The sequence below is a fragment of the Copadichromis virginalis genome, linkage group LG7 (assembly GCF_057382275.1).
Source record: "Copadichromis virginalis isolate Kocher_CV1m ecotype Utaka linkage group LG7, C_Virginalis_male_GT1.1, whole genome shotgun sequence".
NCBI classification, from domain to species: Eukaryota; Metazoa; Chordata; class Actinopteri; order Cichliformes; family Cichlidae; genus Copadichromis; species Copadichromis virginalis.
The window spans coordinates 57,403,492-57,420,193 of NC_140624.1; the positions used below are offsets into that span (position 1 = coordinate 57,403,492).

General features: G+C 40.3%; 1 protein-coding gene across 2 annotated transcripts in view; it reads left to right on the plus strand.

The window, feature by feature from the left end:
• The window catches only part of pi4kaa (phosphatidylinositol 4-kinase, catalytic, alpha a), a 44,826-nt gene that overhangs the window by 3,056 nt on the left and 25,068 nt on the right, over positions 1 to 16,702 (plus strand). For both annotated transcript variants that reach the window (XM_085464413.1, XM_085464414.1), the window contains exons 2-26: positions 1,208 to 1,324; positions 1,427 to 1,520; positions 1,607 to 1,695; positions 1,970 to 2,042; positions 2,156 to 2,418; positions 2,512 to 2,578; positions 2,709 to 2,857; positions 2,934 to 2,999; positions 3,087 to 3,183; positions 7,361 to 7,552; positions 7,641 to 7,741; positions 8,214 to 8,343; positions 8,429 to 8,558; positions 9,128 to 9,223; positions 9,296 to 9,479; positions 10,025 to 10,125; positions 10,486 to 10,654; positions 11,265 to 11,315; positions 11,422 to 11,530; positions 14,411 to 14,547; positions 14,636 to 14,769; positions 14,911 to 14,993; positions 15,074 to 15,144; positions 16,324 to 16,448; positions 16,555 to 16,636. In XM_085464413.1, coding sequence (XP_085320539.1) covers positions 1,208 to 1,324; positions 1,427 to 1,520; positions 1,607 to 1,695; positions 1,970 to 2,042; positions 2,156 to 2,418; positions 2,512 to 2,578; positions 2,709 to 2,857; positions 2,934 to 2,999; positions 3,087 to 3,183; positions 7,361 to 7,552; positions 7,641 to 7,741; positions 8,214 to 8,343; positions 8,429 to 8,558; positions 9,128 to 9,223; positions 9,296 to 9,479; positions 10,025 to 10,125; positions 10,486 to 10,654; positions 11,265 to 11,315; positions 11,422 to 11,530; positions 14,411 to 14,547; positions 14,636 to 14,769; positions 14,911 to 14,993; positions 15,074 to 15,144; positions 16,324 to 16,448; positions 16,555 to 16,636 — 2,910 coding nt within the window. The remainder of the gene's footprint in view (positions 1 to 1,207; positions 1,325 to 1,426; positions 1,521 to 1,606; positions 1,696 to 1,969; positions 2,043 to 2,155; positions 2,419 to 2,511; positions 2,579 to 2,708; positions 2,858 to 2,933; positions 3,000 to 3,086; positions 3,184 to 7,360; positions 7,553 to 7,640; positions 7,742 to 8,213; positions 8,344 to 8,428; positions 8,559 to 9,127; positions 9,224 to 9,295; positions 9,480 to 10,024; positions 10,126 to 10,485; positions 10,655 to 11,264; positions 11,316 to 11,421; positions 11,531 to 14,410; positions 14,548 to 14,635; positions 14,770 to 14,910; positions 14,994 to 15,073; positions 15,145 to 16,323; positions 16,449 to 16,554; positions 16,637 to 16,702) is intronic.

The window sequence follows — 16,702 nt, forward strand, 5'->3', positions numbered from 1 at the left end:
AGGATGTTTAAGGGGTTGTCTGATAAACAAAATTTATTTATTAGTCATTGTTCTGAATTTTAGCCAAGAACTACATCTGGTATTGGAGACCGTGTCTGTAGAGGAGGGACTCTACTTAAAAGCCATCTTTGAGTGGGGATTTTTAACTCTTTCTGAAGATTAAAAATATTAATGAATAATAAATTATTATTATACTTCTTGCTTGTTGTCTGAGTTACGGAGTTACTTTCAGTGGATGTTAGAATGTCCTGTGGTTTTTTTGTTTAATTTCAGAATCAGTTTGTAAAATGGAAATGTCCTATTAATCTAATTTCTGCTTATCTTTTCTTTGACATTTTTCAAAAGTCAGATTTAATGAAAAATTTCAATGGTGTCTAAGCCAAAAAGACAGCAGCAGTTTGTAATAACCTGCTGAATACTCATTTCCCTCTCTTTCATTTATTAGTGTTTTGTCTCAAGCTTATTGAGATATTATTTAGTCTTAATAAGCAAATCAGTCATCTTACCTGGATGATTGATTTGGTCTTTGGCTTTGAAATCAAATAGTTTTTAGTGGAATGTTTTATGTGAAGTCTCCACAACATCCCCTTTGTGGGCTTTAATCATTTAAAATATCCTCTCTCTCCTCTCATGGAAAACAAACAGGAAGTAGTGGCCCTGCTCTCTGTTTAAATGGTGGTTAATCCCTCACTGAACTCTCAATCATGGGGCTAATTAATGCCACAGGCAGGTTTTCAACTGGACTTTTAATTGGATTCAAATCCTGAGGCCCATTTAGATAGTCAAAATCATTAACATTAATGGGACAACAAAGTGCCTGTTTTAAACCCACCCATATGGAAAAGATATATATAAATCTTATAAAGTTTGTATCTGTCTTGTGTGAAACTTGTATGAAAAGCATATAAGTGTGAAAACAGATATAAGATCCCTTGAAAAATTATATAATGAATCTTGTATGTTTTGGATACTTACTAAAACAATGTATGAAAGTAATGCCAAAGTGGCCACTTTCATGAGTAAATCATGTAAGCCTTATATGATTTACTCATGAAAGTGGCCACATATAAGTTTTTACTATTTCTTTTCCGTATGGGCAGTAGGCAAGAAATTTCTCTATATTTAAAATATTGTTATATTTAATAGCTTCCTAAAGTTGAGAAATGTTTACAACTCCTCTTCATCCACCCACATTGTCCTCCCACAGGTTCAGAAGCTACAATGCATGTGTCCAGTGGACTTCAGAGGAATCTTCCAGCTAGATGAAAGAAGGAGAGATGCTGTGATTGCAGTTGGCATTTTTCTAGTCGAGTCAAACCTGCAGGTAAATAGCGTACCTCGTTTCCTCTCCTCATTGTCGTACTTTTGTGCTTGTATTAATTTAAGGATGTTCATTTTCTTATACTCTGGAATACATGTATTTCAGCACAAAGATGCTATTGTTCCCTACCTTCTTGGGCTGCTTAAAGGACTCCCTAAAGTTCAGTGGATTGAAGAAAGCTCGGAACGCAAAGGAAGGGGTGGGTAACAGTCTTACATGTACTTTATCCTGTCATTTCTTTTCATTTTAGAGGTGCTGTTTAGTCATTTTTTATTTTTGTTGCAGATACCCTTCCTGTGGCAGAGAATTTCAGCTTTTGTCTTGTGACATTGTTGTCAGATGTCGCCCAATGTGATGAAACCTTACGAGGGCAGGTGTGTGGTAATGACTCTATATATACATGGGTATAGATGCTGTTTATCTCATGTGTACTCAGATTTTTAAATACATTAAGCTCTCATTCACACAGGCCTAGAGCCTGGTCAGCAACCATTTGACAACCACCGGTCGCTAGGGAAGAAAACAAATATTCCCCAATTGGTTAACATGTGTGCTGGCAATTCCTGGAAGTTATTTGTTGCTTCAGAAGAGTAAAAATCAAAATGGTTTAAATATTAATAAATATTATTTAAATGATTATGTTATCAGATCCTGGAAGCAGTTATGGACATCATGCAGGTCCTGCAAGATATCTGCAAAAATCCAGAAGCTCATGACAAAGGTACCAACAGAGACCTCGTTCTTCCGTTAAGTGCTGCTATAGATCATTCCAGTGCTAAATAACATCCACAATATTCTTGTACGTATTCTTGTATTATTCTTTTTCTTGTACAGAATACCTATGTAGGTACACTGTGCCCACCTTGCTTGGTGTTGCAAGAGCATTTGGCCGATACAGCAACACTGACGAGCCGTTACTATCCAAGCTGTTTCCTCGACCAGTTGTTCCCTTACTGTCCACAAATGATGATAGCGATACTGTCCGGCGACGGTCCTTCAATGACTTTCGTTCAATCCTACCAAGCTCCTTGCTCACAGTTTGTCAGGGAGACTCTCTGAAACGCAAAGGCTCCTCTGTGTCCAGTGTGTCACAGCAGGTAATAAAATGAAACGGGCAAGAAGGCAAAACTAACAACATGTGTTTATTTAAAAAAAAAAAAAAAAAAATGAAATCCTGATTTTGTTTTCAGGCCAGTCCAGAGAGAGCAGGTCTGACACCCAACTCGCCCGCTGATCCCTCTGCACAGTACTTTGAAGGTAATTTCAGATCAGGTTGACACCACTTTTTGGGTGCAGTATTTCATGCTTTCAGAAGTTGTTTTGTTTTTTACCGCAAACAGAATAGACATTTTTACGGTACATAATTTATTCTTCCCTCTATGTTAAGGTTCTTACCTCCCCGATGGCAGTGCAGTGGACCCTGACTACTACTTCTCCACCATAAGCTCCAGCTTCTCTGTGTCCCCTCTTTTCACTGGAAGCAGCACTGGAGAGTTTCACGTCCCTCTAGATATGCTCAGACAACTCCTTCACATGGTCAGCAGTAACCACACTCAGAGTTTGGTTTTGTACATGCATGCAAGGTGAACATTGTATTACTTCTTTTGAACAGGTTCAACAGATTGTCTCTGAGTCGTTTTTAAAATCACTGGATGACACCTTGGCAGAACTTCAAGTGGTATGCCTCTCAAGTCCACTCAGATTTCTCTTCACTTTACTTTTCATGTTACGCTTTATTTGTAAATTTCTGTTGCTTTCTTTGCAGGTGAATCCTGGTCTTCATCTCTACTACAAAACCTTCAGTGATCCTCTTTATGTAGCCATATTTAAAATGCTGAGAGACACTCTTTATAATATGAAAGGTAAGGAAATCTGTAATAGATCCTTTAATTAAAGGTAGTTTTACCCTTAACAAAATCTAACTAATATTTTCAACACCTTCAGGCAGTGGTAAATTAACAAGGTGATTCTGCTATTTGTATCTAAAAAGTGCTGTGTTTCTCGTAAAGTCCTTATTTGATGAAGAGAAAAGTTAACCAGAAACTACAGAAACAGTGGTGGTCTGCATTCTCAATTGCACACTTTGATCAGGAATAAAAATATGGTGCCAGAATTACAGGTGATAAACAGTGCTGTAACTGATTGCAAAAATGAGAACCAGTAATATTCTAACTTTTTATTTTTAAAATTGTCTTTTAATTTTGTGATGTTTTTGTTTTTTGTTTTTTTTAAATCTACTGTGATCTTGAAAATGGTATTGAGTATATTACTGGTTATTAGTATAGTGTTTGAAATTTTAGTGTCATGAAAACCCTACCTATTAATTGCAGAAAATGTGCAGAAAAGTAGATGGATCTGAGATCCCTCAGATAACAGAGTAATAAACAGCTAACTGAGCTAAAATTAGGTCAGTTGCATATATAGATTTTGTTTTTCTGAAATTTGTATTACAAAGCTAACTTACCAATCTAATTTGGAGTTTTTGATTAAAATACTCTAAAAGCTGCCTGAATCATACACACAAAGTGAAGAGGTCCAGTTTAAGACTCTTAGTACATAGGGCCAATGTGGGCCTCATAAACTACAGCCTTAAGTGCAACCTAGAGGAACTGCAGTTATTACAACTTACACATTAGCTTCCTTGTAAAGCTCTCAAGAATGCCCATCGATTCTTTCACATTAGTATCTGTATTTTGTCTCCCTTCCATGTTTGGTGAAGAAAAAGTGGATGCAAGTTGCATTGACTCACCACATCATCTTGTGGTTTGTTACGCCCCACTTAAAAACGAAGTGTTGACAGTGCATCAGCCACCACATTGTCCATACCTCTCTGATGTTGGATGTCTATGTTGTACTCCTGAGCAAGCAACGCCCATCTCATCAATCTTTGGTTGTGATTGTACATGTGTTTTAGGAATACCAGAGGGTTATGGTCAGTATAAACCATAACAGGAGTGGTGGTTGACCCCACGTACACGTTGAAATGCTGCAAAGCAAGCAACATGGCCAGGGTTTCCTTCTCAATGGTGGAATAGTTGAGTTGATGAGGCTTGAACTTAGCTGAGAAGTAGGAAACCGGGTGACTGATGTCATCAACTCCATCCTGTAGCAGTCCTGCCCCAGTGCCACTTCTAGCTCGAAGACCTTGCTGAAGTCCAGAGCAGCCAGTACAGGGGCACTGCAAAGGAGAGACTTGGCACAGTCAAATGCATGTTGGCACTCAGCAGTCCATACGAAGGGTTCCTTTGGACTGCACAGATGAGTCAGAGGAGCCACTACTGTCGAAAAATTCCGGCAGAAACATTGTAGTAGCCCACTAGACCCAAGAAGCGCCTGAGCTCCCGTCTTGTGGTGGGCACCGGGTAGCTCAGTACGGCCTCCACCTTTGCATTCACAGGGCGCACCTGGCCGTGTCCTACTTGTTTTCAGAGGTATGTCACTACCGCCTTGGCAAATTCACACTTTGCCAGGTTCAGGGTTAGGGAAGCCTGGGTTAAACGAGCAAAAACATCCCTCAAAGTACTCACATGATCAGTCCAGCAAGAAGAATATACCACAATGTCATCCAAATACACATTACAATTGTTAATGTCCGTTAACACAGAGTTCATAAGTCGTTGGAAAGTGGCTGGTGCATTTCGCGTACCAAACGCCATCACTGTGTACTGCAAGAAATGGTCTGGAGTAACAAATGCTGAAATATCAGAGGCTCTGCTAGTTAGAGGAACCTGCCAGTAACAGATCTAGCTTTGTTATGTAGGTGGTGGCTCCAATGCTGTCTATGCAGTCTTCCATGCGAGGCAATGGGTATGAGTCAGGGACTGTGACTGCATTTACCCTCCTAAAATCAGTACAAAAACGAGGAGAACCTTTCTCCTCGTTTCAAAAACGAGGAGAACCTTTCTCCTCGTTTTTGGTGTCAGCAGACATGAAGAGCTCCAAGAGCTATGGCTAGGTATCGCCAAACCATTTTCAAGCAGGTACTGTACCTCTTTTTTCATTAACTCCCTCTTGAGTATGTGTGTTGCTTAATAGGGCACGCATCACCCACGTCAATGTTGTGCTTTAACACTGGGGTTCTAGATGGTACATCCCCAAACAGACTAGGGTGCGCTTGGATCAGGTTTTTCACGTCATCTTTCTCGTCATGGGGAAGATAGGAGAGGTACGTGTCTAAGGCATCAAGAACCTCTGAGTTCACAAGCCTACCACTCTGCTGACCTTCACTGCCCTTTACCAAACCATCATCATGGTTTATGGGCACAGAAATGAGTGAGATGGAGCCCTCTTTATCGTCTTCCCTAGAGTGAAACAGTTTCGGCATATTTATATGGCAGAGCCGTGTTTTGCGCCTTCTATCCGGAGTGCGAACAATGTAGTTTGTGCCATTGACTTTGCTCTCTACCACATATGGACCTGCAAATTGGGCTGACAGAGATGGACCAGAGGTGGGCACCAACATGAGTACCTGATCACCAGGTTTAAAAGAACGCTGCACTGCCTTCGTGTCATACTGCTGCTTCATTTTCCCTTGGGCTGCTGACAGAGACTTCTTGGCTATTGCACAAGCATGGTACAAACATTCCCGACACTGCGTGACAAACTCAAGCACATTTGATTGCGGCTGCACATCAGATAAAAACTGCAGCAGGGCTGAAACCAAGGGACTCCTGGTTTGCTTCACGAGCTGCAAACAGTAGGAATGGCAGTCCGTCATCCCAGTTCTTGTCAGTCTCCAGACAATATTTTCGCATCATCAACTTTATGGTCTGGTGCCATCTTTCTAGTGCGCCTTATGACTGGGGATGGTAAGGGCTGGAAGGGATGTGTTTGATACCAAGTGATTGCAAAGTCTGCTTGAACAGTTTTGACTGAAAATTGCTACCTTGGTCGGTTTGAACAACTCTGGGCAGACCGAATGTTGAAAATAATTTAAGTAGAGCCTTAACTACGGTGGGAGCGGTGATTTTTCGAAGTGGTATGGCTTCAGAAAAACGGGTTGTGGCACACATGATTGTCAAGAGGAACTGATTACCCGCTTTTGTTCTGGGTAGAGGACCCACACAGTCCACTAAAACACGCTCAAAAGGCTCCCCAACTACCGGGATGGGTTTAAGAGGAACAGGTGGCACCGTCTGATTAGGTTTACCCACAATTTGGCAAACCTTGCATGTTTTGCAGAACTTGGCAACGTCTTTCTTCAGACCTGGCCAGAAAAAGTGCTGAAGAACGCGGTCATAGGTTAAAGTGGTTCCTAAATGACCTGACCGCGGGTGTTCATGCGCAAGCTGCAATATGCCGCCCCGGTTGTCCCCTAGGAATGGCTATTTGGCGTACCACCCCCCAACCCTCATCACCTCCTTCCTGCTGTAAAGCAGGTCTTGAGACCCATTTCCTCACCAGTAACCCATCCTCAAGATAAAACCTGTGTGCCTTTTTATTGTTTATTATCTCACTTACCTCTTTAAAACACTTAGGAAAAGTGAAAAAGAAAAAGCCAAAGCCAAAGTTACACAGAGTTTAAGTTCTCTCTCTCTCTCTCTCTCTCTCACTCACTCACTCACTCACTCACTCACTCACTCACTCACACACACACACACACACACACACACACACACACACACACACACACACACACACACACACTAAAGCCTGCTGCCCAAACCACTCTAGCTCACAGCACAACCTGGATGATTTGCTCACTGGAAGACCTGTAACATAGGAAAAGGAGAAAAAAAACTCTCACAGAGGGAGAGCCACTAGAGGTCAGCAACCATAACATGGTTCAAAATGGAGTTAGATGAAAGTACTGCTGCTTTCGAAAATAGGAGACTTTTCTTTATGTTCTGTTGATAGCTTTAGCTGATTTTGGAGTTGTTAAAATTAAGTATTTTTTTAACACTGGATTTTACAATAAGTGCTTTTTATATTATTCAATAACAAAATCACAATTTCTCCTTCCCTAATGTCTCTATAATAATAATAATAATAATAATAATAATAATAATAATAATACAAACATAATTTGTTTTCTGTCAGAACTTCAGACAGACTATGTGAAGGAGGTTCATGACTTTGTACTGGAGCAGTTTAGCAGCAGCCAGTCAGAGCTGCAAAGGATTCTTCATGATGTCGAGTACCTCCAGAGTGAACTGAGCCCACTCAAACTGCGCTGTCAGGCTAATGCCGCCTGTGTGGACCTCATGGTGTGGGCTGTTACTGAGGAGCAGGGTAAGTCTTGCTTCCTGTATCTTAGTCCAACAGTGAGTAATCAGTCTCGATAATCTTGATTGTAAACCTTTTTTTGTTTGTTTGCCAGGAGCTGAGAATCTTTGCACCAAGCTCTCAGAGAAACTGCAATCAAAGACATCCAGTAAAGTCATCATTGCTCACATGCCCCTCCTGATTTGCTGCTTACAGGTAAAGAACTACCAGAGAGGGAAGAAAATGATGTGGGAGCAGGAGTAGAAAAGTGTTGTGTCCTGTTAAGATTTTGATTCTCTTTGACAGATTAGTGCTTTCTTTCTTTTCTTTTCTTTTCTTTTTTTTCAAGCCAATCAGTATGGTTTATACTTCTGAGGTATAGCAGGAGAATTTTGACAATGCTGAAATCGGGCTAAGATGCTCACATTAGAGCTATAACGATCAGTAGTTTGGTGTTGATGACAAATTTCTGAAACCTAGTGGTACTTGATTTTCTGGGTTATCACTGATGCTTTAGGTAATCACAGACTGTATCAAATCAGAAATTAAAAGCTTTAAAGTAACATCTATTGTGGCTGTCCTGTTGGAATGTTTCTCCTGCTTTCTTCACAGTAAATAGCTGTAAACCTGGGAGGAATGCAAATATTATTATTACAAATGCACATTTAGAAATACTTTTTGTGTTCAGGGGTTGGGTCGTCTGTGTGAACGCTTTCCAGTGGTGGCCCACTCTGTTACCACATCCCTGAGAGACTTCTTGGTGGTGCCCTCTCCTGTTTTGGTGAAGTTGTACAAATATCACAGCCAATACACCCCAGGTAACTCATGCTCCACCACTACCAGCCAGCCAACCATGTTCCTTCCAGTTTAATGTGTTCTTACAAGATTATGATTTTGTTTAAGGTGGTAGTGAAATAAAGATTCATGTGACCAATGAACATTCCCAGTCAACACTCAGCACCCATTCGAGCAAGAAGAGCCAGCCCTCCATGTATGAGCAGCTTCGGGACATCTCCATTGATAACATCTGCAGGTGAGTTCCCCCACAGGTACATTAGGCACTGGAGCTTTCCATTTTCCAGTTTGCAAGAAAACAGTATAAATAACAGGTTCACAGAAGTCTTCATAAATAGAACCGTTTAAGATCCAATTTACTCCCACAGAGTTTTTATGAAGGAGAAATAATGGTTCAGCAGTTGTAGTGCATCGGCATACCACAGAACCTGCAGACTGCTTGTCTATCTGCAGAGAGCATCTGTTTTGTTAAATGTGGGTAGTGCTAAAAATATGTGTTATAACCAGTATGTGTGCTCTCCAAAAGTTGATTCTGGATGATTGAGCATGCATCAAGACCAGTATGTGGGCTATTTTTGCTTGTGCTGTTGTTGGTCTGTCAGCAAGCTGTGGAAAACTCTGAAGTTATAACATACAAAGAGATGAAAGTGTGTTTAAAAACAATGATAAATGTCCACTGTGAATCCACACAGGTGTACAACGTGCTTCCCCTTAATATAAGGCATTGCTGAACGAAACCCATCCCACTTGCGTGTACATGTCATTGTCAACAAAGCCTTCACTCCCAGTCTTTCCTTCTGCTCTCAGGTGCCTTAAAGCTGGCCTGACTATGGATAATGTCATTGTTGAAGCTTTTCTCGCCAGTCTGTCTAATCGTCTTTATATCTATCAGGAAAATGACAAGTAAGCCTCTCACCGAAATTATACTCTGCTCTTGACTTGTGAAGTTAAAATAACCAAGATATTGCCCCACAGGGATGCTCACTTGATTCCAGACCACACAATCAGGGCTTTGGGTCACATTGCTGTGGCCTTACGGGACACCCCCCGAGTAATGGAGCCCATCCTTCAGATTCTGCAGCAGAAGTTCTGCCAGCCTCCCTCCCAGCTTGATGTCCTCATCATAGACCAACTTGGCTGCATGGTCATCACAGGGAATGTGAGTGTTTATCTTCAAACTTCATGTGTCTTAGAACTTCAAGCTTCTAGAGTAATTCAATTGAATGCAATTTTATTTATGAAGTGCCAATTCATAACAGCAGTTGCTTCAAGGCACTTTATATTGTAGGGTAAGACATGGCTAAACAAAACTAGGGTATCATCTGCATAGCAGTGTCTTACAATAATAATGCCCAAGGGAAGCATGTATGATGTTAACAGATTTGGTTCCCAGCACAGAACCCTGTGGAACTCCATTACTAACTTTTGCATGTGAAGAAGGCTTCCTAATTATATTAAGAAATTGGAATCATAGGAATCTCTGTGATTTAAACCACTGCAGTGCAGTTCCTTTTAATACTTACGCACAATTGTGAGTTATACAAGGGAATCAAGCTTCTGTGGTATGCTTTCTTTTTCAGAGGAAGGACAGTATATGACATCATATGCAGTGATATTAGACCCAAATCTAACCTTTTTAAAGTGTAATTTTTATTTTTGAAGGGGAACTTTGTGGGTTTTTTTCTCTTTTTCCTTCCACTTTAGCAATACATCTACCAGGAAGTTTGGAATTTATTCCAGCAGATCAGTGTCAAGGCAAGCTCCATGGTTTACTCTACTAAAGATTACAAAGATCACGGATACAGGTAAGAATCACCTTATAGGGCAGATGAGGAATTTTAGTCTTAAAAGAGCATTTTTCCCCCCCCTTGGTGTTATGGTTTTGCTTGTTCACATTGGCGTCATGTTTTTTTCTTTACTATTGTCATTTCAGTGCAAGTGTTGGCCACTTGCTCTACAGTCCTGTGTTAGCATTCAAATGTTTATTTCAAGCTTCAATGCAGCTGAGTTTTCTTTTGTTTTTTTTTCTCCATCTTGAGCATCAGCAAGCAAAAACTGTATCAATTCTCTTATGGGAGCCTGAATGTGAACCATACCCCCGCTGTTACAGAAACGCATGTGCTACTGCTTATCTCGTACATAAATGTTCCTTCCTCTTTCTGCAGACACTGTTCCTTGGCTGTTATAAATGCACTGGGTAACATAGCAGCAAACCTTCAGGCTGAGCATATGGTTGACGAGCTGCTAGTCAACCTGCTAGAACTCTTTGTTCAGCTGGGCTTAGAAGGCAAGCGAGCCAGTGAAAGGGCCTCAGACAAGGGCCCAACTCTGAAGGTATGGCACACACTCACATTGCACATTCCAGTATAAGATAAGATAAGATAAGATAACCTTTATTAGTCCCACACGTGGGAAATTTGTTATAATGGGAAGGAAAAACAACACAAGTGGAACTAAAAACAACATAGGGTAGTTAGGTATAAGGTCAAACAAGTCAAGTGAAGTCAACACATGCAAGAGGAAGTTTTTACCTTAAATGGCTTTGCTTCATTTTCTTGGCAATCTGCTTTCATAAGATAACAGCATACTATAATTGGGAAATGATTCCGATTTTTACAGTTTTCCTGCAGCTAGAGCCAGGAAACATAGGTGATGCATATAGTAGCTGTTAAGTCACACTGTATTTAGTTTCCTTCAGATCCCAACCCCCCTGACTTTATAGTTTTTACAGTGCTCCATAAATTAAATTTTTCAAATTTTAATATTTTTATTAGCATGGGAATTTACAGGTTTCTTGGTTTTTTTTTTTTATGCTAGGGTGTTTAATAAATTTGTTAAACACTGAAACTTTTGCTTGTGTAGAAAATATTTAATGTAGTTAACTCATTAATTAAATAAAGTGGTAGTCTATTTTCAAGTGGCTAATTCAGCTCTGTACCTTCAGGCATCAAGCAGTGCCGGAAATCTTGGAGTCCTTATTCCAGTCATTGCAGTGGTAAGTGATTTGTGTATTTTCATCATATAATCTTTGATAATTCAGAGTTAGTGTAAACCTAGCACTTTTAAAAGGTCTGTTATCCCTCCTCTTCTTCTGTTTTTAGCTGACAAAGAGGCTACCACCAATCAAGGAGGCAAAGCCACGCCTGCAGAAGCTCTTTAGAGACTTCTGGCTCTACTCCGTAGTCATGGGATTTGCTGTGGAGGGTTCAGGTAGAAGGAGTTGTTTATTTCTGTTGTGTTGTGTACAAAAATATCAGAAATATCAAAATTTTGTTTGTTTTATCACAGTAAAGCAAACTGAAATTTTTGTAGCTCTATTTCTGTTTTGCATCCTTAGTCCTGTAAAATGTCAGTTTTACTATTTTGTCTCCCATTTATTTTAGTAGTCTCATCATATCAGTCTGTTTTAAATTAGGAAATGCAGTGGGAATTTGTGGGAAAGTTTTCAAGCAAACATTTTTTTATTCCTGGAATCACCATTATCTTTAATTTATTATAAAAGCCTTAATGAATTCATATATCTGTAGCTTCTTTTTAGGATTAAATGTAGTACTGTGCAAAAGTCTTAATCCACCCCTTATTCTTTATATATTTAATTTAATTTTTATTTATCCATTCATCCATTTTCTTCCATTTATCCTTGTCAGGGGCATTCACATTCATATCTATGGGAAATTTAGAATTACCAATTAACCTAACCCCACTTACTGCATGTCTTTGGACTGTGGGAGGAAGCAGAAGTACCTGGAGAGAACTCACACAAATACAGGGAACATGCACACTCCACACAGAAGGGCCCCGGCCAGGATAGGTGGAATCAAACAGGACCTTCTTGCTGTGAAGCAACAGTGCTAGTGGTGCGGTGATTGTCCCATCTCAAGGCACTTTATATTGTAAAGGAAAGAGCCTGCAATAATGGAGAGAAAGCCGGAACAATCGGACAACCCTCTATGAGCAAGCACTTGGTAACAGTGGGATGGAAAACTCCCTTTTAACAGGAAGAAACCTCCAGCAGAACCAGGCTCAGGGATTGGCAGCCATCTGCTGTGAACAGTTGGGGATGAGGGGAAAGAAATAGGACAAAGGACACACTGGATTTAATCATTAGTTACTATTGAACTCTGGCTCTCTTCCACAAAGTGGTTTATATACACATAGACAATGAAAAGCTGTGAGTGAAGAAGAAACACTTGGTGCATAATGGGAACCCGCTAGTAGCCTAGGCATTTTGTAGCATAACTAAGGGAATGTTCAGACTCACCTAACTATAAGCTTAAAACTTTCCCTTTTTTTAAAGCATATACAGTACTTAAAACTAGAGAAGATTTCTGTCTGCTATATCTAAACTGTAAGCTGGTTCCATAGAGAGCTGAGGTCTCTGCCTCTTATTTTACTTTTAAATACCCTAGGATACCCTAGTGCTCTATTGCGGTGAAAAGGTAGTATATCAAGGCCTGTATATGAGGAGGAGGATTTTTAATTTCATTCTGGATTAACAAGGAGCCAGCAAAGATAACAAATGGGATAAATAGGCTCTCTCTTTCTTGTCCCTTTCACTACTCTCGCTGCAGCAGTCTGGATCCATTAAAGCCTTTTCAGGGAGCCTTTAAAACAAACTGATAATAATGAATTACAATAGTCCATCCTAGAAATAGTAAATACATAAACTAGTCAATCACCATCACTCTGTGACAGGATGTTTTGAATTTTAGAGATACAATGCAAATGCCAGGAAGCAGTCCAAAATATTTATTATTTATTTATTAAGAATTATCCTAATCAAAAATTATGTGAAGATTCCTCACAGTATTACTGGAGGCCAAGTTAATATTATCCGAAGTAAGTATCTGGAGAGACACCATTTTTCAAAGGTTTTTAGGGCCAAGTACAGCAACCTTTTTTGTTTCATCTGAATTTCAGGTTTATGTCTTTAAGACATTTCTGCAGTTAAACTAATTTTGTGTGTGTCATTTTTGCTTTGGATAGATGAAATATATTAGATAGATAAAGCCAGAAAAGGGTGGAGTGCCCACTCCGGGTCAGGGACAAGACCCTGCCCCAAGTGGAGGAGTTTAAGTCTCTCGCGGTCTTGTTCATGAGTGATGGGAGAAGGGAGCGGGAGATCGACAGACGGATTGGTGCAGCGGCTACAGTGATGTGGACGCTGTACCGGTCTGTTGTGGTGAAGATAGAGCTGAGTGTAAAAGCGAAGCTCTCAATTTACTGGTCGATCTACGTCCCTACCCTCACCTATGGTCACGAGCTGTGGGTAGTGACCGAAAGAACGAGATCGCGGATACAAGCGGCGGAAATGGGCTTCCTCCGAAGGGTGGCTGGCCTCTCTCTTAGAGATGGGGTGAGACGTTCGGCCATTCGGGAGGGGCTCAGAGTAGAGCTGGTGCTCCTCCACATCGAAAGGAGCCAGCTGAGGTGGTTCGGGCATTTGACAAGGATTTCCTCTGGGCGCCTCCTGGGTGAGGTTTTCCAGGCATGTCCCACCAGGAGGAGGCCCCGGGGCAAACCCAGGACACACTGGAGAGATTATATCTCTCGGCTGGCCTGGGAACGCCTTGGTGTTCCCCCGGATAAGCTGGAGGAGGTGGCTGGGGAGAGGGAGGTCTGGGCTTCTCTGCTTGGGCTGCTGCCCCCGTGACCCAGCCTCGGATAAGTGGAAGGAAATGGATGGATGGATAAAGCTGAGTTTCATCTGCATAGTAATGAAAATATATGCTATGCCTTCTAAAAATACAGCTTTAGGGAAGAATATATAACGTATATAGAACGGGTCCCAGCATAGCACCCTGGGGAACTCCATAATGAAGAAGACACCCTATTTACATGAACAAATTTAACCGTGCTAGCTAGATATGATTCAAACCACATTTTCCTTCCAAGGAGTCAAAGTTTTTATTTTTCTAATTTTTTTTTTTTCTAACAGACATTGGGTGATATATTTGTTAGTGAGTTAGTAAGGAAGCTTTGAAAAATACAGTAATATGTGGATGAGATTAACCATTTGGACATTTACTCACATGACACCATTCATTTTAAAGATGTAAATCCTAAATTTGCTGCTGTTGAAATGTTTAGGTTTGTGGCCAGAGGAGTGGTATGAAGGGGTTTGTGAGATAGCGACCAAATCACCGTTGCTCACGTTTCCCAGTGGAGAACCTTTACGCTCAGAGCTGCAGTACAACTCTGCCCTGAAGAATGATACTGTCACTCCGGTATGAGAATGCCCACATGCAGACAAACACCCAGATATTTTGTAGTTTACCTGCTGGCACTAGTTTTTGATTGATTGTTGAATTCCAGGCAGAGCTGAATGATCTACGCAGTACCATCATCAACCTGCTGGATCCTCCTCCAGAGGTGGCTGCTCTCATCAACAAGCTGGACTTTGCCATGTCCACATATTTGCTGTCTGTTTACAGATTGGAGTATATGAGGTAAGCCAGCATGAGATTTATTTATTTATTTTTTAATATAAAATCTCATGCACATCTTCTCCAGTTTGTACTAGACAAATAAAACTTGACTAGTATATATATCTAACCTTTATTCTGGTTTGTTTTTCTCACATCTGTTAGGATGCTGCATTCTCTGGACTTGGACCGCTTTCAGGTTATGTTTCGATACTTTGAGGACAGAGCAATACAGAAGGATAAATCTGGTAAGAACAACTAAAAAAAAAACATTGAAAAATACCAATTTACTGGCAATCATTTATTCTGCACATTCAAATGTTTTCAGGTATGATGCAGTGTGTGATTGCTGTTAGCGACAAGGTTTTTGAGGTCTTCCTGCAAATGATGGCTGAAAAAGTAAGTAAGATGTTAGAAGTCAAAGTATATCTTAAGTGCATTTATATCTTTACTTTATTATTCAATGTGTTCTTTGGTTAAATACATATTATTTGTCATGACCTGACTCAAAAGAATGTATCAAAAAAGGGCGATCATACATAGCATTAGGTTGCTGTTAAATGATTTATTTAAATAAAAAAACAAATACTGGTTTTCAGTATATATGCAGTGTCTGATTGCAGGGAAAATGTATGAGTGAGTTTGTGCATGCAAAAACAAAAGAGAGTGCTCTACCAGTCAGCAAACAAGGGGATAGGATATGAGTAGAGAAGAGTCAGCCCAAGGGACTGATTTTCCTCAGCACCATCTGCTCAGGTGTGCTGCGTCCTAAACTGGGTCAGCGCCACCCACCAATTACCTGGAATAGATAGACACAGAAAACCAACACCAGCCATGCAGCCGTCACACTCTCCCCCATAAGACAGGGTTCTTACCCTTAACCAAAACAGAAGATAAACTGCACAGATTTAACAATTTGGGTGTTTTAGGTGTGCTATTCATAACCCCTCACATACACTAAAGGTCCATCTCGAGACTCAGTTGTAAATCAAATGTTTTGTAACAGTTAGATAACATTAAGCAAAGCTGAAGTCATACGCATCAGATCCAAAAACTACTGCAGGAGCGCTGGAAGATTATCATATAACATTTAAAAACATGTTGGTTGTGGAACAAAAGTAGACAGGACCCAATTAAATCAATATTAGTCACTCATCTCAAATAGAACACACAGTTAATAGAAAAACACTGCAGTTAAAAGACAAGCACCCAACCAGATTGTGTATAGACTGCAGTCAAACTGATTCAGTTTTTCTTTTCTGACTTTGCTCTCCAGGGAGAAACAAATCAAAAATAAATGACCTACTGTACACATAAACTACACTTAGAAAGGTTCCCAATTGTAGTCTTAAAGGACTCCTGATATACTGATTTTAGATTTAGATTTTATTTTTGGACTCCAATAGAGTTGCTTTACATGATTTACAGAAGCAATTCGGTGAAAGTGAATTTCCAGCTCTCAAATGTGAGGATTTACTGCTTTTCTCAGTTTCATGTCATGTATATCACTGTAAACTATTTTAATGACATAATCTTGAAAATATTCTACAATAAAATTACATAATGTCACACTTTTAGCCAAAAACCAAAGCCCATGAGGAGGAGCTTGAACGCCACGCTCAGTTCCTCCTGGTGAACTTCAACCACATCCACAAAAGGATCCGTAGAGTGGCTGACAAATACTTGTCTGGCTTGGCTGAAACGTGAGCAAGACTTGATGCACATGTTAATTTACTTAAAATATCACCCAGAGTCACATTAACTGTACAAAAGCAGGTTCCTAATTGACTGTATTTTCTCTCTACTTAGTTTCCCCCACTTGTTGTGGAGTGGCCGTGTGCTGAAGACTATGTTGGACATTCTGCAGACTCTTTCCCTCTCACTCAGTGCAGTATGTGATGATCATTAAGACTGTTATACTGCATTTGTATACCATGACTTATGCTGTATAATTTGG